Genomic DNA, 12,701 nt, shown 5'->3' on the forward strand with positions numbered 1-12,701 from the left:
AGGATGCCTTACTAATCTTGAGTAATTTACAAAGTGTGGTAGATAGTTTGGTGGCTAAAGCTTGCTACTCAGACTATTTTGATTGACCCATATACTTGGAAGCTCCTTAAACATCAATGTGCGTGTTAACTTGATTCTTTCTATTTTTCATTATTTATTGATTTACTGATCTAGATCCACAGAGTTGGTATGTTGAGATGACTTTTACATTCCATGGCCGTTTATTTTGGAACAGTTTAGATACTTGCGAATTTAGTACGTTTCTCCATGGTCTGCAATGAGCATATGCTTCCTGCTAGGGCAATTATCTATATCTAGTACTCCCTCCGTTTCTTTATAGTCCGCATATAAGATTTGGTCAAAGTCAAACTTCATAAACTTTGACTAAATTTATTGAACAAAATATCAACATTTATAATATGAAATCAATATTAGTAGATGCATCATGATATTAATTTTCATAGCATATAGGTTTCTTATTATAGATGTTGATATCTTTTGATATAAATTTGGTCAAACTTTGTATCACTTGACTTTGACCAAATCTTATATGCAAATTAAAAAGAATCGGAGGGCCAAAAGAGTAATGTATATATATACCTAGGCATCACTCCAATTTAAGAAACAAAATTGCTCTTGGTTTTGACTTTGATGCAATGGAACTAAATAAGTCATGTTACGAACATTGCACTTCCTAAAGTACAATTGTACTCCAATTTAGTATCCAAATGGAGTGTCGTGCTTGTTTTTGCATTCTTTTCCTTTCAATTATTGCTGGTAATCGCTTGGTTACCACAAAACAAATGTAGAGCCAGTCTTGATTTTACATTTCACAACTGGACTGGGCCAGTCACATAGAGTGTAGAATTTCCCAAATTATAGTTGTAACCCTGGTTTACGAAACAAAATAGTTCTTTGCCTAATTTTGTACTAGTTAATTCGTTTGTCAATTTTTGGCGGTAACCGCTTGGATACCGCCAAAAAGATGTGAATTCAGTTTTGGTTTTGAATTCTGTAACCGAATTAAAGTAGACACATATTGAATGTGAATCTCTTGGATTCTAACAATATGCATGGAAACCACCTAAAAGGTGTGATTTCAGTTTTGTTCTTGAATTACAAAACTAGATTAAACTAGTCACATGTCAGATGTTGAATCTCTTGCGTTCCAATTATACTCCTGTTTAAGACACAAAATGACTCCACTCTATTATTTTTCCTTCTATTATTCGTGCCAACTGCTTGGTTGGCGGGGTTGGCGGTAACTGCTTGGTTGCTGTCCAGTTTTGATTTTGAATTTCATAACTACATCAAGCCAATCACAAGTTGCACGTTGAATCCCCTAGATTCCTAGTTCCCACTGGTTTTTGGATATCTCTGTTTAACATATCGAAGCTTTTGAAAAATGCCGGTAACCATTGAATTACCCTTTCCCTCGCTCACCTGCCCCACCAGGTGAGCCCTCCCACTCAATCCAGCAGACAAACACTCTAATAAATGATGATACATGTTCCTGAAATTTTTCTAGTCATAATTGGTTTACACCACCACAAAAAACATAAAAAAAGGTGCAACATCTAAACAGTTTCTCTTGGTAGCAATATGGCCCAGATTACCAAAGTTTTACATCTCAACTGGCCCCCATCCCCTTTGCCACATAGCAACAACAGATGAAGAAAATCCCTGATCTCCACTGTTGGGTCCACAGGCCGCACCTGCAGCGTTAACTATGGTCCTGTTTGTTTCATAAGTCATAGGACTTTTTTAAGTCTCAACTTATAAGTCCCGAGTCTTTACCTGTTTGTTTACAGGGACTTATAAGTCCCGAGTCCCTACCTGTTTGTTTACAGGGACTTATAAGTCCATGTTATCCCTAATAAAAAAACACTTGTTCATCGTCAGCCATGGCGCTGTGACCTTGGACACGGGGAAGGAACGAGGAGGGGTAGTAGCGGCGAGGCGATGCGGGAAAAGGAGCGACGCGGGGCGGCGGGGCGACGGGGCAGTAGCGGCGAGGCATCGCAGGGAAAGGAGCGACGCGGGGCAGCGGGGCGACAGAGCAGTAGCGGCGAGGCAACGCGGGGAAAGGGGCGACGTGGGGGCGGTGGCGATTGGAGCGACGCGGGGATTGGAGCGACGCGGGGAACGAGCCAGGGGAGCGACGCGGGGTAGGTGCGGGCTGCGATAAGTCCCAATAAGCTCCTCCCTGAGAGTCTTTTTTGATAAGTCCCAAATCACCACAATAAGTCCCAATAAGTCCCATGTGTTTGGTTTAGATGAGACTTATAGGGACTTTTTAAAGTTCTTAAACCAATAAGTCCCTGGAAACAAACGCCCTCTATATATGATGCAGATTTTACAGCAAAAAAAGAACTGACCATTGCCTTGTAGGCGTATTAGTTCACACCAGGTAACTGAATTTGTAGCATAAAAGAAGTTATTCTGATTTTTCGTTTTGCGAGCATTTTGTATGTGCTTAACTGTTTATAGTTACTCTCGGCTCAAATCTCCGAGCTGACTGCGAGGGCAAATGGAGGCACAGCTTCACTTCCTGGACAGCATACCCCTACTAAGCTTTGCTGGCTCATCTTTAGTTTCTTCATCACCTTCAAAGTAGCTAACAACTCGGTCGTTGATTTTCTGAACCGGCCGGTCATTATTTTCCGGTTTCTGCGTTAGAGAACAAGGGGAAATCGTCATGAACTCTGCAATGCAAACGATCGTTCCAGGGTATATACGTTGCCTCAAGTCACCATCAAATCAAACATACCTCGCTCACTGACTGCAGCATCTTGATCTGCTCCTTGGATACGTGTTGTACCTGGTAGACAAATCACTAGTAGATCAATAAAACACTCTCATGCTACTGTATTTGTACGTATGAAGGAAATAAACAAAGTAATTATTCGAGAGTGGATGTTCTACTCTCAGGTGTACTACACCCGAGATTGCAAAAACTTACAAAACGTGATCAAACCTAGTCCAAAGAATCTGAAAATTTGGGACATCAAACTTCATCAAATGTTCGAGCATCTTGCAAAATTTGGTGTATGTACCTTGCTGAGGATGTTCCAAAGAACCCCCTCGGTGCAAGGCGGGGTGGTGAGGGAGCCCTTGTATCTGTAGTAGCCCGAGCCCTTGTCGACCCAGACGGACGGGTCGACGGGCTCCTTCACCTCCGCGTCCTCGTTGCGCTTGCCGGCAAGCTTCTCGAAATACGGCGCCAGCTTCACCAACACAACACACCGTACACATGAGCAAATCAAAATCCACACTGAAATCCATGGGATGGAGTAAAGCATCACTGAGCGTGCATGAGGAGAGGAGGCACGCACATCGCTCAGCGTCTTGCTGGGGTCGCCGGACTCTTTGGTCGAGTAGAGCACGGAGATGACGGCGCGGGCCTTGCTCGAGTCCTGGTGAACCATGTGCAACTCCACGTCGAACCTGCCGTGACACACACCGCTCGCGATGTTTAAGTGCGAATCTGTTCTTTTTGGGTTACTTGATCGTTGCATTGCAAGGGTGCGCACCTGGTGCCGTTCACGGTGTGCTCCGAGGGCACGTGCCAGTGCACCTGCTGGAGCGCGTAATCCTTCTTCCCGATCGTCAACTTGCCATTCCCACCTTTCCATTGCAGCTACAGGAGGAACACGACCACCAAAACATTTTTTTAGTTACATTTACACACGACACGATCAGAATTCGAACCGGTAGAAATCTATCCCTGACATAAAAAATATTGTTGGCAAGAAAATGAATGTTTCTTGGAAAAGGAATTACGATGAAATCGTGCCCGCGGTTTTGCAAGGTGCAAGTGCTGGCCTTGTAGGTCGGCTCTAGGGGGGCCATGTCCTTCTTGGTCTTCACCTTGGAGATGTCGATCGGGGACTGCTTCTTGCCGTCGCCACAGGTAGCCCACTCCTTATTCACCTTGGCCCATTTGTCAGGGCCATTTGAGGATTTCTCCTCGTAGCTGAACTGATCCTCTGTGCCAACGAAATTGAACATGCTAGTTACTCGATTTCGAACATTTCTATCCAGTGGCGGAGCTAGAGAAAAAAAAAAGCTGGAGGAGCGAAAGGCAAATGCAACAATCTTGAGGGAGCCAAAGACTTTACTTCTCCTAATTAAGCACTTTCAAACAATAATAATTCTTCAGACATTTTGCTAAGTTTTTTTTTTTGTGTGTGTGTGTGGGGGGGGGGGGGGGGGTGGCATGGCAGTTGCAGGAATACATGTAGCTCCGTCAGTGTCCCCATCTAGAGAAAATCTACAAGTCACGGACAAGAACCTTTGTTCTATGGTGTATATACACCCTGTATTAAAAAATATTGGTAATTAAATAAAAAATATAAAAACTTAATAAAATTTTAAAATAAACTTGACCTTCCATTGTATTAGTGGGAAAATTTCACAAAAAACCTGTTGACTTCTTTTAAAAAAAATGCATTTTTTGATAGAAATAGTGTGAATAATGAACTATAATAGGAATAATTTTATTTTCCCCTTGAAGTCAATGTTGGTTTTTTATTCGTGAAAATTTATATACTAGTGCAAAAAAAACAGAGGGTGTTTCGCTACAAGTCAAACGTAAATTGCAAGAGGTAGAAAACTAATGACATGCTTAAAAATTAAAACAGCATTTGAAAAAAAACCCAGATCTACTCCCTTTGTAACTAAATATAAGATGTTTGTTTTACTTACTAATTAAGAAGCTAGTAGGACAAACGTACAAATCGCGTCACAGAAAATTGCCACTGAAATCCCAGAAGAACATGTAGAATTTCATAGTGGGAACAGGGAACAGCAACCCGTGGGTGCGTGCGTGCGTGCTTTACCCTACGAGATTGCAACGCATGCACTTAAAAGTACCCCCTTCGTTTTTAAATAGTTTTTTAGAGATTACAATAAAGAGTTATCTACGGAGTAAAATAAGTGAATCTATATCTTAAAATATGTCTATATACATCCGTATGTAGTTTTCTAGTGAAATCTTAAAAAAAAACTTGTAGTATTTATGAACGAGGGAGCAGGACACAGGTGATCGTCTAGCAGGTCTCACGTATCCTTGGACTTTAGCAGTGCATGCACTTACGGGAAGCTACCGCAAACGCCGGCGCCGACCCAGACGCAGGGGCTGACGTCCGTGCCGCTTTGGATTCCGCACAGGAGAAGGCGAAGATCACAATGATGGCCAAAGTGAAGGCAGGGCCCGCGGCTCGAGCATGTCTCCGGCGAGCCGCCTCCATTGGTCGGTCAATGGTAGCCAAAGCCAACCAACCAGGAGCTTGAATCGATCCAATGGAATATGATCCAGAGAGAACAGAGATAACAGCAACGCCTGAGCCCGCGCGAGAGGGAGGCCTTCAAAGTAGGGCGCTGGTAACTAGCGGACCTCACATATTTTTAGACTTTAACATGCGCATTGTTCGGCAATGCTCCGCTCCGCGGAGCCAGCGGAGCGAGCTTGGACTAGCTCCAAATTTTTTAACCGGACTCCACTCCGTTCCGACGCGGAGTCGCGGAGTGGAGGGAATCCAAACGCCGCTATGGTCATGCGACCTGTAAAATACATCAGATCAGACGATGAAAACATCAATCGGGCAACCACTAAGTATAGAACATCTAAGTATGAAATGAAGTCATTGAGGTGTCGAATATAGGGTAGATGCCGATGACATGTCGTGGCACGTCTACCACATGAAAGATGACCGTGCATGGGCGATCAACTACACACACCGTCGACGAAACTAGTTTTGAGGTTGCCCGCAAAGTGTCGCCGTCATCGCATATTCTCGAGCAAGCCACTCTGATCTCATCGCAACCAACCACAAAGTAGTGATCTCCGCAATGGTCGCACAAACTCCACGCACTATCGGAATGAACCTCTCTATCGACGGCCCAATCTTTGTCGACGGCCTAACTTCTGCCGACGTCCTAACCAGTGCCGACGGCCTCCGTCGACATAGATCGAGCTATTATGACGGCTCACGGGAAACCGTCGGGACAGAAAAGTTGTCGGCATATGTCGAGCTCTGCCTACAGCCCCCATCGGCAAAGGAAAACTGTCGGCATAGGTTGATCTATGACTACGATGGCCGTCAGTATAGATGAATCGTCCGCGTACATGTGGGCCCGGCAGCCGGTGGTAGACGACGGGTTGGCGCCGTCAAATGTATGCCGCAGGCTCTAACGGCGGCTGGCGACATAGTTGTGCTGACGGTGAGGCCATCGGCATAGCTGTGCTGACGGCGAGGCTGTCGACATAGCCTGGCCACGTGTCGGCATATGGTAGCTCCTCGGCAACATCTATGCTGATGGCCTAGCCATCGACATCGATATTATCAGCTTCTTAAATTTTTTACCATTTTTTAAAATTAAATTTTGATCAACTTAAATCCGATTTATCTAAACATGAACATACGTAAATTATATATCGATCTGGGGTAGAATTTTTCATAGATTATGAATATGTAGTTTGTATTTGTTTTCGAGTATGGTAGTAATGACCTCATGTACTTTTTCATATAGGTTCCTATACTTTATTAAAATCACAAAAAATTGATAATTGCATCTATTTTGACAAGTTTTATATGTTTTTTTATAAGAATATTGAAAGGATTCTGTTGTTATGACGCGCATCATCCTTGACCCACTCGACATAGTGCGACATCCTTTGTGAGAACTTTCTCTCAGCGTGGTACTCTTTGGTCTCGCCAGGGAGAGGTCCGCGAGGAGAGCACAATCGTGCCGACATGGTTGATGGGATGATTGTGACGACGATGGGGAAAGACGAAGAGAGGGGTGGGGTGGCGACCAGATAAGGGGACAATAGGGGTGAGTGTGGCGGCAACGAGGATAGGGGATTTTATATAACCGTGAATGGACGCGCTCTGGCGGAAAACATGGAAGGATTTGTTATGTGCGGATGAGAAATGTGACGACCATTAATTGGAACTCTTCTCGATGAAAAATTGTGCCGCAGGTAGGGCCGAATGTGGCATTCATACATATGACAATATCATTAAGCGAGCTACATGCGGCGGGAAGAGGGCGGGTTGAAAATTCCCTCCCGCGTGAGCGTTGTGGATGGAGGACACTCCCTATCAATGCCCAAATATCAAAATAGGAAAGCTCACAAACTAGATATGAAACATGCTTCATAAATTACTAGCGGACACAGGTGTGGCGACATGTCGTGCATGTCGGGAATCCCATCTTTGTGTGTTTGCCTATGTTGCTTGTTTTTTGCATGAGAAAAAGAGAGGTGGTAGCTTTTAAAGGGAGCAAGTGGAGTGCTATTTTTTGTTTACTTAACAAATTATGCAGGTTTTTGCATTTTTTGGGTGGTATATACAAGTGGTTGTTTACATTTTTGGTGATTTTTTTAGTATGCCCAGCTTATTGTCTTGTGTTCTAGTTTTGACCGACTGGATGGTTGCGCTGTTGTGGTACTGTGGCGGGCTTGCCTCAAAGGGTAGATAAATAGATTAGGGACGACGACAGGAGGAAATCAAGAGAGAGAAAGGCACAACTAACTGGGTTTGAGGAGGTTATCGAGGGTTGTTAGGGGTGGTTTCTAGTGTCATCAGAGGCTTCTCCGAGGTGTTAGAGCATATTTTTCCATGTGTGATTTTGTTAATTGATGACAATCACTATGGACTAATGGTTGCCTTGAGTTATATTCGAAGGATTTGTCCATAGGCACTTCTCGAAGTCCATCTATTGATTTCAAGGAGTTTATATGGTGACCAAGGTGGTATTCAAGGTTTTATCCAAAGATTGGTCATGTGAGAGTTGAGCATATTGCAAGCATGTCTCGAAGAAGAAGACTGTGTGAACATTCATGTTTACCTTCAAGACATCATCTTTATGAAGAGAGAAGATAAGTCTCAAAGTTGATCAAGACTAAGTCAAAGAGTGAATCAAGTTGATCAACACACAAAGCATTCATGAAGTACTGAGAGGGATCAATTGATCCCAGGGTATGGTAAGCATTCTCCATTATGCTTTATGTACTAACCCATGGTCCTCGTGAAAGTTATATGTGAGGTTGGGTATGTTTCCATGGGCTTGCGTCAAGAGGAAGATCTCATACAACCCATGGAGGATGACATCGAGTTGTGATCATCATCAAGATTGTGGTGTGCAAGTTCAAGTGGAGCATCATAAATAGATCATAATTGAAGCTTGCTGTCTATTGTGGTGACAATGGACTTGTGAAGATGTGCCGAAGAGTGGCTCATCCATAGTGGAGTATGGGAGAGTAATCAACTAGTCTTCATCGAGCCAATGCAATCAAGGAATGTGGTCCATATCGAGGAAGTCAAGATCGTCATCATCTAGCTCAAGTGGACTATGTGCAAGGTATAGGTTTAGCCTTGATAGGTTTTCTATTTTATCGATCTCATAGTGGTAGTTGGGAGACCAGGTTATGGGATCGATTGTCGTACTTTCAAGGGGGGCTCTCAAGTGAGTACCTTGATTGTATCACTCTTTGAGAGCTCAAACCATTTGCATCCTTGCATCATCTTTCTTGGTTCTCGTTTGGTGTTTCTCTTTGTGAGTTTTAGAGCTTATGGCCATCTTCATGACAAGCTCAAGTTCATTGAAAACGGAGCCCATATGCTTCTTCTATGATGTTTTTGATGCTGGAGTTTTTCTCGGTTCTTCATTCATGGAGGTTTCACATCTCTATATGATTGGCATTATTATACCGCCTCTTCTTATTATAACCAGTCGCCTTTGGATAGCTCTTGTCGTCCTGAATCCAACAAGTTTGAGTTTGCTCAATTCGGAGCTCAATTGCAGAAGTTATGGCAGTTGTGGTGTTCATGCGTGAACTTCCCCTTGCCCTTGCCGCTAAGGAAATCCATGGCTAGGGTTTGGTGGTCGTTGGCAAGGGAGCACACGGGTGGGGGTGGGGGGCCGAGATGTGGACGGACAATGGAAGTGGATGATCCCACCCGCACACACATGGATTAAATAGGACGAGCCCTCATAGCTTCGAGTCGCTGATGCATGGGTCCATGTTGCGGAACGTCGCATGGGAAACAAAAAAATTCCTACGCGCACGAAGACCTATCATGGTGATGTCCATCTACGAGAGGGGATATTCGATCTACGTACCCTTGTAGACCGCACAGCAGAAGCGTTAAGAAACGCGGTTGATGTAGTGGAACGTCCTCACGTCCCTCGATCCGCCCCGCGATCAGTCCCACGATCTAGTGCCGAACGGACGGCACCTCCACGTTCAGCACACGTACAACTCGACGATGATCTTGGCCTTCTTGATCCAGCAAGAGAGACGGAGAGGTAGATGAGTTATCCGACAGCGTGACGGCGCTCCGGAGGTTGGTGGTGATCTTATCTCAGCAGGGCTCCGCCCGAGCTCCGCAGAAACGCGATCTAGAGGTGAAACCATGGAGATATGTGGTCGGGCTGCCGTGGCAAAGTTGTCTCAAATCATCCCTAAAACCTCCGTATATATAGGGGGAGGAGGGGGAGCCTTGCCTTGGGGTCCAAGGACTCCCAAGGGGGTCGGCCGAGCCAAGGGGGGCAACCCTCCCCTTCCAAACCGAGTCCAACTAGGTTTGGAAGGAGGAGTCCTTCCCCCTTTTCCCACCTCCTTTTTTTTCCTTTTCTCTTTGATTTTCTTCCTATGGCGCATAGGGCCTTCTTGGTCTGTCCCACCAGCCCACTAAGGGCTGGTGCGCCACCCCCAAGGCCTATGGGCTTCCCCGGGGTGGGTTGCCCCCCCGGTGAACACCCGGAACCCATTCGTCATTCCCGGTAACTCCGAAAACCTTCCGGTAATCAAATGAGGTCATCCTATATATCAATCTTCGTTTCCGGACCATTCCGGAAACCCTCGTGACGTCCGTGATCTCATCCGGGACTCCGAACAACATTCGGTAACCAACCATATAACTCAAATACGCATAAAACAACGTCGAACCTTAAGTGTGCAGACCCTGCGGGTTCGAGAACTATGTAGACATGACCCGAGAGACTCCTCGGTCAATATCCAATAGCGGGACCTGGATGCCCATATTGGATCCTACATATTCTACGAAGATCTTATCGTTTGAACCTCAGTGCCAAGGATTCATATAATCCCGTATGTCATTCCCTTTGTCCTTCGGTATGTTACTTGCCCGAGATTCGATCGTCAGTATCCGCATACCTATTTTAATCTTGTTTACCGGAAAGTCTCTTTACTCGTTCCGTAATACAAGATCCCGCAACTTACACTAAGTCACATTGCTTGCAAGGCTTGTGTGTGATGTTGTATTACCGAGTGGGCCCCGAGATACCTCTCCGTCACACGGAGTGACAAATCCCAGTCTCGATCCATACTAACTCAACGAACACCTTCGGAGATACCTGTAGAGCATCTTTATAGTCACCCAGTTACGTTGCGACGTTTGATACACACAAAGTATTCCTCCGGTGTCAGTGAGTTATATGATCTCATGGTCATAGGAACAAATACTTGACACGCAGAAAACAGTAGCAACAAAATGACACGATCAACATGCTACGTCTATTAGTTTGGGTCTAGTCCATCACATGATTCTCCTAATGATGTGATCCCGTTATCAAGTAACAACACTTGCCTATGGCGAGGAAACCTTGGCCATCTTTGATCAACGAGCTAGTCAACTAGAGGCTTACTAGGGACAGTGTTTTGTCTATGTATCCACACAAGTATTGTGTTTCCAATCAATAAAATTATAGCATGGATAATAAACGATTATCATGAACAAAGAAATATAATAATAACTAATTTATTATTGCCTCTAGGGCATATTTCCAACAGTCTCCCACTTGCACTAGAGTCAATAATCTAGTTCACATCACCATGTGATTCCAACGAATCCAACACCCATATAGTTATGGGGTCTGATCACGTCTTGCTCATGAGAGAGGTTTTAGTCAACGGTTCTGAAATTTTCAGATCCGTGTGTTCTTTACAAATCTTTATGTCATCTTATAGATGCTGCTACTATGTGCTATTCGTAAATACTCCAAATATCTACTCTACTATACGAATCCGTTTCACTACTCATAGTTATTCGGATTAGTGTCAAAGCTTACATCGACGTAACCCTTTACGACGAACTCTTTAACCACCTCCATAATCGAGAAAAATTCCTTAGTCCATCAATTACTAAGGATAAATTTTGACCGCTGCTAGTGATTCAATCATGGATCACCCTCTGTACCTCTCAACAGACTTGCTGCAAGGCGCACATCAGGTGCGGTACTCAGCATGGCATACTTTAGAGTCTACGGCTAAGGCATAGAAGACGACCTTCGTCTATTCTCTTTATTCTGCCATGGTCGGGTTTTGAGTCTTACTCAAATTCACACCTTACAACGCAACCAAGAACTCCTTCTTTGCTGATCTATTTTGAACTCCTTCAAAACTTGTCAAGGCATGCATCTTGTTGAAACTTCCATTAACCGCTTTCGATCTATCTCCATAGATCTTTGATGCTCAACGTTCAAGTAGCTCAATCCAGGTATTCCTTTGAAAACTCCTTTCAAACAACCTTGTATGCTTTACAGAAATTCTACATTACTTCTGATCCACAATATGTCAACCACATATACTTATCAGAAATTCTATAGTGCTCCCACTCACTTCTTTGGAAATACAAGTTTCTCATAAACCTTGTACAAACCCAAAATCCTTGATCATCTCATCAAAGTGTATATTCCAACTCCGAGATGCTTGCACCAGTCCATTTAAGGATCGCTGGAGCTTGCATACTTGCTAGTATCTTTAGGATCGACAAAACCTCATGGTTGTATCTCATACAATGTTTGCTCAAGGAAACCGTCGAGGAAACAATGTTTTGACATCCTACATGCAATATTTCATAAATAATGCAACAACTACTAACATAATTCTAACAGACTTTTAGCATCGCTACGAGTGAGAAAGTCTCATAATAGTCAACTGTTTGATCTTGTCGAAAACATCTTTGCGACAAGTCGAGCTTTTCTTAATAGTGACTTATCACTATCATCGTCTGTCTTCCTTTCAAAGAACCATCTTTACTCAATAGTCCTATGACCATCAAGTAGTTCTTCCAAAGTCTACACTTTGTTTTCATACATGGATCCTCTCTCGAATTTCATGGCTTCCAGCCATTTGTCGGAATCTGGGCCCACCATTGCTTTCTCCATAACTCGTAGGCTCACTGTTGCTCAACAACATGACCTCCAAGACAGGGTTACCGTACCACTCTGTAGTAGTACGTGACCTTGTCAACCTACGAGGCTTGTAGTAACTTGATCCGATGCTCGATGATCACCATCATCAGCTTTCACTTCAATTGGTGTAGGCGCCACAGGAACAACTTCCTGCGCGCTGCTACACACTGGTCGAAGTGATGGTTCAATAACCTCATCAAGTTCTACCACCCTCGCACTCAATTCTTTCGAGAGAAACCTTTCCTCGAGAAAGGATCCGTTTCTAGAAACAAACACTTTGCTTTCGGATCTGAGAGAGGAGATGTACCCAACTGTTTTGGATATCCTATGAAGATGCATTTATCCGCTTTGGGTTCGAGCTTATCAGACTGAAACTTTTTCACATAAGTGTCGAAGCCCCAAACTTTCAAGAAACGACAGTTTAGATTTCTCTAAACCTCAGTCTATACTGTGTCATCTCAACGGAAATACGC

The 12,701-nt window shown here is 44.1% G+C and overlaps 1 protein-coding gene across 1 annotated transcript; it reads right to left on the reverse strand.

Moving 5' to 3' along the window:
• Window positions 1-2,290: 2,290 nt before the first annotated feature.
• On the reverse strand, window positions 2,291-5,300 carry LOC123397880 (dioscorin DB3S-like). The gene is made up of 7 exons (XM_045092399.1): window positions 5,099-5,300; window positions 3,784-3,989; window positions 3,534-3,640; window positions 3,336-3,447; window positions 3,057-3,227; window positions 2,771-2,821; window positions 2,291-2,670 (listed from the first exon to the last, which is right to left on the reverse strand). The coding sequence occupies exons 1-7, from the start codon at window positions 5,250-5,252 to the stop codon at window positions 2,545-2,547; spliced, it is 927 nt and encodes a 308-aa protein (XP_044948334.1). The 5' UTR covers window positions 5,253-5,300; the 3' UTR covers window positions 2,291-2,544.
• Window positions 5,301-12,701: the final 7,401 nt, after the last annotated feature.

The sequence above is a fragment of the Hordeum vulgare genome, chromosome 5H, assembly GCF_904849725.1.
Source record: "Hordeum vulgare subsp. vulgare chromosome 5H, MorexV3_pseudomolecules_assembly, whole genome shotgun sequence".
In the NCBI taxonomy this organism is placed as follows: domain Eukaryota; kingdom Viridiplantae; phylum Streptophyta; class Magnoliopsida; order Poales; family Poaceae; genus Hordeum; species Hordeum vulgare.

What these genes read in the sequence shown, in the direction of transcription:
- LOC123397880 (XM_045092399.1), bottom strand. Translation starts at nt 5,252, where the DNA reads ATGGAGGCGGCTCGCCGGAGACATGCTCGAGCCGCGGGCCCTGCCTTC. An exon ending in GGCGTTTGCGGTAGCTTCCC is followed by an intron (nt 3,990 to 5,098) that starts GTAAGTGCATGC and finishes TCGTTGGCACAG; the next exon opens with AGGATCAGTTCAGCTACGAG. An exon ending in ACCGCGGGCACGATTTCATC is followed by an intron (nt 3,641 to 3,783) that starts GTAATTCCTTTT and finishes TTCCTCCTGTAG; the next exon opens with CTGCAATGGAAAGGTGGGAA.